At 54.2% G+C, this 9,175-nt stretch overlaps 1 protein-coding gene across 3 annotated transcripts; it reads right to left on the reverse strand.

Annotated features, from left to right (window-relative positions):
• Positions 1-633: 633 nt before the first annotated feature.
• KDF1 (keratinocyte differentiation factor 1) lies at positions 634-8,904 on the reverse strand. 3 transcript variants are annotated; one of them, XM_027621832.2, is made up of 5 exons: positions 8,760-8,795; positions 5,667-5,766; positions 2,423-3,490; positions 1,860-1,934; positions 634-1,290 (listed from the first exon to the last, which is right to left on the reverse strand). In XM_027621832.2, exons 3-5 carry the CDS (start codon positions 3,456-3,458, stop codon positions 1,208-1,210), a joined length of 1,194 nt encoding a protein of 397 aa, XP_027477633.1. In that variant the 5' UTR covers positions 3,459-3,490; positions 5,667-5,766; positions 8,760-8,795; the 3' UTR covers positions 634-1,207. The 3 variants fall into 3 exon arrangements, with proteins under 3 accessions (XP_027477633.1, XP_027477625.1, XP_027477615.1); XM_027621824.2 differs by lacking the exons at positions 5,667-5,766; positions 8,760-8,795 and adding an exon at positions 8,821-8,904; XM_027621814.2 differs by lacking the exon at positions 5,667-5,766 and having other exon boundaries at positions 8,760-8,883.
• Between the last annotated feature and the right edge of the window lie 271 nt (positions 8,905-9,175).

Genomic DNA, 9,175 nt, shown 5'->3' on the forward strand with positions numbered 1-9,175 from the left:
TGCTCTGTCATTGCTGAGAGGACTAACAAGACACTCCTGTGTGTGAGGAGTAGCCAAGTAGGATCTTTCTGAACCCAGTTGGGCTTGTGTCCAAACAAGGGGACCCTGCTTCTGCCCCAAGCAGGTGAGCTTGCCAGCTTTGGGGCAGAACTGCCAAGAGGCCAGCTTCTAGGTCCAGAGCGAGTTACTAGCTGTGTGACAAGTTCCTTGACCCCTCTGAACCCCAGCCTCCTAGCCATGAAGGAATGACCCCCTCCACGGTAGTTGGGAAGGTCAAGAAGGTTCCAGTAGACCACAGTGCTCTGTCAGAACCAGGGAGAGGTGGAGGAAGCCTCAAGTCTGAGGGTGGGTGGGGGCTGACCCATGCTTAAGACTTGGGGAAACGGCAGGGATGGCCAGAAGCAGGCCAGCCTGCAGGCGGTGAACTGCAGCAGCAGGAGTCCGGGTAGGCCTGCCTAGAACCTCTCAACAATGACAGAAACCACTTGTCAGACCTTTCTCAGGTACAGAAACTACAGAAACTGGCTCTTTGGAACTCACAGTGAACCTGAGAGGTGGACGCTCTTGCTCTCATTTTAGCCGCCTTTGACCCCACAACACTAAGGCAGGCTGGGCGCTCTATCCTGTCTCCTGCTCTGTGTATCGGTCAAGCAGATTGGACAGAAAGGGCAGTATCAGCCGAGATGACCAGGCAGTCATCTATCTTTGTACTTGCAACTATGGTCATGTTAGGATATAGAACATCAGCCAAGAACCAACAGAACATAAGGTGGAGTGGGCACTGCCCACAGAATTCAAGACAGAGGCCCTGCCTGCCCCCCCCCCCCCAACCCAATCCATTTAAGATAAGCTGCTCTGAGCTGTCACCCTCTCCCCCCACCCTCATCCTGTGGAGGGAGAAGTTTGCATGACTGGTTATGGGGTGTATTTTATGGGGGTAAAGCCGGGATTCAATCCCAGAAGGTAACTCCTAAGTCTTTGCTTTCCATGATCCAGGCTGCCTGAAGACCGCGGGCGGGAAGGAACAGGCCCGGGCAGGGGTCAGGCCAGCAAGGGATCCAGAGTGACGTGGGCACCATGGCCCAGTGAAATGCACATGGTCCAGGAACCAGTCAGCCGAGGTGGGAGGAGCCAGCGTGGCCCAGCCTCCTCCAAAGGGGGTCCTGCTTCCCCTCTTCAGCTGTGGGCCATACTGGGCGGGTGAGGGTTAGCAGTACACCTGGAGCAGCGGCGCTCCCGACGAGTCTGTGTCTGTGCCCTGGAAGGATGAATCGTGGCTGGCTGGGTATCCTGAGGGGAAGGGAAGAGGAAACAGGCTGAGATGGGAAGTAGCTCATCCAGGGACCAAGGGCAGGGAGAAGCCTGCTGAGAACGAGCAGACTGGGACTCGAGCCTGGGTCAGTCTGATCTCAGTCTGATCCTGGCCGGGTGACCCACTCAGCTTCTTGACCTCTCTGAGCCCCAGCCTTGCTGTCTGTTAAAGGGTAGTGACCCCACTCCTGGGAGCTTAGGAAGCCCAAGAAGGCAGCAGAATGCACACGGGGGTGTCTTTTCAGCACTGATGGATGGCCTCCGCCCTTCACTGTCCTCCCCAGTGACGCGGGGGTGCTGAGATGCAACTTCGGAGCACCTGCCCCCTGCTGGTTCAGGGGCAGCTCCCTGAATGTCTCCTAAGTGAACCCTTTAAGCCAGCTTGCAGGATTAGGATGGGGTCTGTGGCTGCTCAAGGCTTCTGGTCCCTTTCTGATCCCAGCCCCACCCACCCCAGAGGAAGCTGGGAGAGGGGCATGGCGGGGGGGGGGGGGGGGGTGGTGCTGAGGGCGGTGCCCCCTCTCTGACTCATCAGGTCAGGACCAAACCTGGGGCTCCATAAGGCCTCAGCTTCCTGGCGATGGCATCTGCAGTGGTCTCCTGGGAGATCTGCACTGTGAGTTCTAGGGAGGGAACAGGAGGGGGCAGTGGTCATTATCACATCCTTTTTAACCCTACCCCCCCTTCAGCTCCCAGCCTGATGAGGGAGGGGTCACCTACCTGGGCCAGGCTTGAGAAACAATATTTAAAATAAAGACACAGACGACTTGCGTGTGCACATGCCTGTGCGTGCGTGTGTGCATGTGTGCATTTGTGTGTGTGTGTCTGCAGTGGTGGCTGGGTGGAGGATTTGGTTAGGCCAGGGCCGAGGTCCAGATTCATATGGGATCGCGTTATTTTAACCAGGCGAGGCCTGCAAGCTCTGGCAGGTGGTAGCGGGGGACAGAGGGTCCTCTTAGGGGACACGGGAGTCGAGAAAAGGGAGGAAAAGGACAAAGGAGAGCAGGGACTGGCTGAGGGGTGGACCCGCAGTGGCCACAGACCCAGTGCAGCCCTCCCTTGGCCAGAGCCTCCTTCACTCTGCCCTTCAGCCATGTGGAACCCCACCTACCATCCTGGCTGAGCCCTGAGCCCACCATGGTCTCGTGGCCACTATCAGGGGCAGCAGCAGGGGCTGCACCCCGCATGGAGCGCCCCTCTGCGGTCTGCGGACGGGCTCGGCTCTTGCGGGTACTGATGCGAATGATGCCGCGAACCAGGCGGCCCTCAGCATCCTGCTCATCCAGGTGGTAGTCCTGGGTGATGCTGCTGATAAGGTCCGAGATCTTACTGGTCTTCTCCAGGAACACAGTGTCTGATGTGCACTTGGCCAGCTCGTCAATCTGGTGTACGCTGAACAGCTCTGTCAGCTTCTTGAAGATGAGCACATCAATCTCTCGACTGGACATGGAGCCGCTTCCTATCTCGGGCAGGTCCAGGTCTGACTCATGGAAGGAGTAGTACTCTTCGGAGCCACGGGGGCTGCTGGCAAGGGTGCTGGGCAGGCTGTGCCGCATGGGTGGGGGTTCAGCCAGTGGCTCCTTGTAGCAGGAGTCCGCATCAGGGGCTGGGGAGGTGGCGCTGCGGTAGGGATACACAGGGATGCCTTTGAGCTTGACGTCAGGGTAGCTGAAACTGCTACCCATGGTTGACTTGAGCCGTTGGCCATCCCGCCGGCTGGGAGGTGCACGGTCGGGGCTGGGGGGCACTCCATTGTGTTCTTTGGCCCAGTTGGCTTCAGCAGCCCCCTCAGGGGAGTCCCCAGCAGACAAGCAGGGGCTGCAGCCCCGCATGCAAGCCCCGCACCGCTGGAGGCAACTCCAGCAGCGGCGGAAGCAGAAGGCAGCCCGGCACCAGTCCCACACCCAGGGGCGCCAGAGCAGACAACAGGCTGGGGGCTCGGCAGCAGACTCAGCAGAGCCAGAGATGAAGGTAAGGCTCTCGGGCCCATGGTGGCCAGGGTCCTTGGGGTCTGGCCTGCGGGTGCGGCGGCTTGGTGGGGGTTGGGATGGCTCATCAAAAGTCTCCAGGCATAGTTCTGTTGGCCGCTCCCAGGGTCCCAAGCGTGGGGGCCCAGATGATGGGCGGGGGTGTCCAGGGCGGGGCATGGCTCATTGCATGATTTGTTGCAGCCAGGCACCTATAGAGGAGAGGCCAGGAAGGAGTCAGGTTCAAGGGTGCAGTTATGCCCATGAACCCTCACCTAGTGTCCCTCCCTCCCCAAAGAATAAATTCTGTCTCTGGTCTAACCTACATGTCAAAATTTCCTGGGACAGGGCGCCTGGGCAGCTCAGTCAGTCAAGTGTCTGACTCTTGATTTCGGCTCAGGTCATGATCTCAGGGTCCCGGGATCAAGCCCCGCGTTGGGGTCCCACGCTCAGTGCACAGTCAGCTTGGGATTCTCTCTCTCCTTCTCCCTCTGCCCCTCCCTCTCAAATAAATAAATAAACCTTTAAAAAAAAAAAAGTCCTGGGTATTATATAAGACTGATGAATCACTAACATCTACCTCTGAAACTAATAATACATTCTATGTTAATTGATTGAATTTAAATAAAAATTAAAAAAAATTTTTTTTAATGTCCTGGGACTTCACACCCATGGATGTGGTGGGATGGCTACTATTGAAAAAGCAGAAAATGACAGGCCCTGGAGATGTGGAGACGGAGGAGCCCTTGGAGAATGGTGCGGCTGCTGTGGCAGACAGCACAGCAGTGCCTCCAAAAATTAGACACAGGACGGCCATGGGACCCCGCAATCCCAATTCTGGGTATATACCCCCCAAAAGGATGGAAAGCAGGGGCTGAAACAGACATTTGTATGCCAGTGTCCACACAGCAGCATTATTTGCAACAGGCAAAAGGCGGAAACAACCTAAATGTCCACTGACAGATGAATGAATAAACAAAACATGACGTATACATATGACAGAATATCATTCAGCCCTAAAAGGGAGTAAGATTCTGATATGTGCCACAACATAGATGAGCTCTGAGACATTATACTAAGTGAAATAAACCTGACACAAAGTACACGTATTGTATGGTCCCACTTATATGAAAGATCTAGAATAGTCAAATTCTTAGGACAGAAAGTAAAATGGTGGTTGCCAGGGGCTGGAGGCAGGGGGAAATGGGAAGTTAGCGTTTAATGGGTAGAGTTCCACTTTAGGAAGATGATAAAGTTCTGGAGATGGATGGTAGTGATGGTTACACAACACACAACAATGTGAATGTGTTTAATGCCACAGAACTGTAGAATTAAAATGGTAACAAAAAATTTAAAATGTTTTACCACATGGAAAGAAAATCTCCCGAGATCTCACTTTCTGGGGAGTGGTCTCCCCCAGTTTATTCCCTCTGTTGGTAATCCTACCCAACAAAGTCTCTGAGGCTCTCAACACACGCCTTCCCATGTGACTTGTTACAGAACCTGACCATTACTACCTTCCCTTCCCCTCTTCCTTCAAATCAGTCATGGGCATGTGACAGTTCCCCTGTCAGTGTTTCAGACCGGCTCAGATTTGCTCTCCTAGCAATATTTAAAACCAAGCACTCTTTTGCTTCCTTTGATTAGACAAGAAAGCCAAGCCACAAAATGTACCTTCTTTCCCTTCCTGACTTGGTTGCTAGCAGGCTCAGAGTGAGGACTTCCTTTATCCCATAATCACTGAGCCCGTAGGCGCTGTAAAACTAAAGATGAATAAACTAGAGACCCTGTTCTTGTGATTCACTCAGTTTTGTAGGAAAAACAGATGCTTAAAAGCTCCTAAGATGTAACGTGTAGGATATAGGAGGCATCATGGGAGTGAATAACTATGCCTGAGGGAGTCAGGGAACATTACGTAGTGATATGTGGAAGGTCCACGATCCCTGTAGGGGTTTGCCACGCAACAACCTGGATTTTCTGCAACACTGATCCCTTATCTTTTTATCCCTGATTTAATGGCATTGGGGTCCTAGAACTAGTGATGTGTGAGGAGCCTGGGAGTGGGCATCAGAATATCTGTGTTCTAGTCCCAGTTCTGGATCTAACAGACAATGTGCTTTGGACAAATAAATGCCACCTCTTTAAACAGGGCCACGATCAGGGCGCCTGGGTGGCTCAGTCGTTAAGCGTCTGCCTTCGGCTCAGGTCATGATCCCTGGGTCCTGGGATTGAGCCCCGCATCTGGCTCCCTGCTCGGTGGGAGGCCTGCTTCTCCCTCTCCCACTCCCCCTGCTTGTGTTCCCTCTCTCGCTGTGTCTCTCTCTGTCAAAATAAATAAATAAAATCTTAAAAAACAAACAAACAAACAGGACCATGATCATCTCTCACCCAGGTACTGTCAAGGCTCCCATTCTGGCCACCTCCATTCCCTTCTACTTGCTGCAGCCAGGGAGAACTTAAAAAATCTGGAGAAACCTGGCAGATTCCACTGTAATCAAACGATCGAAGTTAACATCATCAATAATGGGATGAACTGACATCCTGTGCCTCCTGATACTCTGCACTAAGAAGGATACTACATCACTTAAGAAGTATTTTCTGCCCAAAATGTATAACCTAAACATAATCATGAGGAGACATCAGATAAGTCCAACTTAAGGGAATGACAACTAAATGCAATGTATGATCCTTGATTGGATCCTGGATCAAGAGGAAAAACAGGAAACTGGATAATGTGGATAAGTGATGAAATTTTAAAGTAGACCGTATATTATTTACTAGGAATATGCCAATGTCAAATTTCCTGAATTTGATTGCGGTTATATAAGACAATGTTCTTATTCTCAGGAAGTATATACTGGAGCATGATATCAGCAAGCTAATCTAAAAAGTTTCCCACGAAAATCAGAAGCTGCATGTGTCTCAAGAGAGAAAGGGAGGGAAGGAATGTTAGCCATGCGACTGGTAAGAGGATACAGGAATTCTTTATTCCTGCAATTATAGAATTCACTCCTCTGGCCCCATTCAGCACTCCTTCTCCAAGGCCCCTCCAGCTCCCCAAGTCAGATGGGAGCCCCTCTCCTCACAGCTTCCTGCTGGGCTCTGTCAGCTGGGTCAGCCTTGAACCCACTGTTTGAAGATAAGCCTATATGACCCCAAGGGGCAGGGACTGTGTCTGACTCCCTTCTGCCTCAGTGTCAGAACAGGGTTGGGTACAGTAAGTGCTTGAGGGGACTGACACATTCTGTGCGACCTCAGAGTAGAACCAGGACCATTGGGTAGGAAGAAAAATGACTTAGACTCTAGGCTGACCAGAGTGGGGGTAGCAGCAGGCTTGGGGAAGGACAGTGAAACCCCCTCTCCAAAGGTGTGCACACAGAAACTGTAATAGATGACTTGGAAGTCCCTCACGATCCAGACAGGCTAGTGGTTAAAAACCTTTGCCTTGGTTTGAGCAATGTGGGGGTGAGTATGGACTCATTCATTCACTCAATTAACAAATATTTAGTGAGGGCCTACTGAATGCCAGGAACTGTTCTAAATTTGGTGGACACCAAATTCCCTAATCTCAGGAGTCTGCATTCTAGTAAATGAGTTAATTATTGACAGCTTACATTGTTCTATGTACTGTGAATGTATTATACCAATTCTCACAACCTTAGTCGCAGGTATTATTATTGTTGTTATTATTATTATTACTCTACATCGAAAGGCTCAGATAAGTTAAGTAAGCTGTTCAAGCCACACATCTATTTGTACCCAAGCAGCCTGGCCCAGATTCTTGCCCACTACCTCATCCCATCTATTACTTGGGAGGAAGGCGCAAAGTGGCCAGCCGCCAGCTCCATGGAGGGACCTGTACCCATGGAGGGACCACAGAGGAAGCCCTGAGTCTTCCAGGCTCAGGCCTTGGATGAGGAGATTGGGTGCCTCTACACTGTTGGAACCACACTGAGCTCTGGGGTACCTGGGGTTTGTAAAAACATCAAGGGGTTACTGATGATGGTCTGGGTCACTCCTTCTCTACCTCCAAGGCTTAAGGATTTGCTACTATTCATTAAATTCACCCAGCAAATATTTATTGAGCACTACCATGTGCCCAGCAATGTGCTAAATGCTGGGGAAACAGCAGTGAATGGGCCAGAAACAGACTACGGCCCAAGAGGACTTTCACTTTACCTAACAGTCACACCTGCTCTGTAAGTATTATAACTCCACTTTACAGATCAGGAAGCTGAAGCTCAGAAGTGACTTGCCCAGAGACACCCAGCTGGAAAGGAATGGAACAGGATTTGTACTGTGCTCTACCAGACTCTGGAGCCCATGTACTTTGTTTTGTGCCACATATCTGGAATGCGGGTGAGATAGAGAGAAGTGGGGAGCAAGACCTAGGGTAAGGACAATGGCTTGTCTCAGTTTCCCCCACCCCTCTAGGTCCAGAACCCTCCTGAACTCAGCCCATTTTTTCCAGGCTTTATCTTCCCCTAACTGCTGCTGCCCCCACCTCCCAAACCCTAGGAACACTGGTCACTTGGTTGAGTGAGGGGAGGGCCCCTGCTCCTATTGTGTGGCCTGGAGCAAGACTCTGGGCCGCAGTTTTCTCCTCTTTAAAGGCGAGAGAGGAGTGAGAGAGGAGTATCTTCCTGGGCCACTGTGAGGTTTAAATGAGATATTCCGTGCATGTTGCTTAGTGTGGTGCCTGGCACGTGGGAGGGGCTTGGACGCTGGGCGCCCCAAGTCACTGCAGGGATCTTCCTCAGAGTCAGAAGGTCCTAAGCCCGCCCTCACCAAACTTGTCTTGATGCTCTTCCCCTTCCCCAGTCCCTGAGAAGACACACACACAGGGGTCTGTCTCTGTACCATCCCCCTCCTCCCAAGGTCCCCAGGACAGGCCCCACCCCCGTACCCAGCCTAGTCTTGCACACCCGGCCGAGAGGGGCACCCCAGCGCTGCTCGGGAAACAGCCTTCTGCTCTCTCACCCGGCATCCCCGCACCCTCCATTTCCTGCCCCAAAACTCAGCCCGCGACTCCGGCATCCGGGGACACCTACTCCCGAGGCAAGGGAGAACCAGACCCCGGCACTGCCCCTCCGATCAGCACAGCCCCTACACCAGCAGTGCCCTCGGAGCGATCACCACCCTCTCCAGCTGCAAGGGCCCCCCGCCTGCCCTGACACCTTTCCTCTGGGTGTGCACGGCCCCCCGGCTCCTCCCGACCCTGCCTCCCCCGGCCAGCACGGCTCCCGCCCCCAGCCAGCGCAGCCCTGAGGGCGACCGCGGCCCCCCCCCTCCCACATTCTGCCCGCCCAGCCCAGACGCCCGCTCGGGCCGCTCCCCGGCCCGGCCCGCGCACCCCGGAAGTGGGAGGGTGGCTCCCGAGGAACCGGCCCCGGGACCCTCCCCCGCCCAGGAGTAGCCTCGGGGGTCTCTCCACACCAGTGCCGCCGTGCTTCGCCCCCCACAGGCCCGCGCGGGGCTTACCTGTCCCGCCAGGTGAGCCGCCTCCGGCTCGGCCCCTCCCCCCGCCCCCCTCGCCGCTCACCTGGAGCGCAGGTGAGCGTCTCGCGGGAGCGCTGCACGGGCCGCCGCTGGGGACACACTTCCTGCCTCCGCGAAGCGCTGCCGCCGACGCCGCCGCGCACCTGGGCAGAGGCCCCGCCCCGAGCGCGGGGTGGGGGGGCGTGGTTCACCGCGGCCAGGCTGGGGCGCTGGGCCTACGGACAAGAAGCGGTGCTCAGCCTGGTCTGGCTAAGCGAGGCGGGCAGGGTAGACCGACGCTGGTGGTTCAGTCTCCTCTTCTGTTAAATGGGCAGGTAGTCCTAGCAGTCTCTGCGCACCTGGGGAGAGCTTGCCAGTTCTTAAAGACGCAGCTCCAAGGGCATATATCTCCTGGGACG

This window comes from Zalophus californianus, chromosome 4 (assembly GCF_009762305.2).
Source record: "Zalophus californianus isolate mZalCal1 chromosome 4, mZalCal1.pri.v2, whole genome shotgun sequence".
Taxonomy (NCBI): Eukaryota; Metazoa; Chordata; class Mammalia; order Carnivora; family Otariidae; genus Zalophus; species Zalophus californianus.

Coding starts and splice junctions, on each gene's coding strand:
- KDF1 (XM_027621824.2), bottom strand. CDS start 3,458: ATGCCCCGCCCTGGACACCCCCGCCCATCATCTGGGCCCCCACGCTTG. Junction 1,935..2,422: donor CTCAGGGCTCAGCCAGGATG/GTAGGTGGGGTT, acceptor TTCCCTCCCTAG/AACTCACAGTGCAGATCTCC. Junction 1,291..1,859: donor GAGGCCTTATGGAGCCCCAG/GTTTGGTCCTGA, acceptor CCTTCCCCTCAG/GATACCCAGCCAGCCACGAT.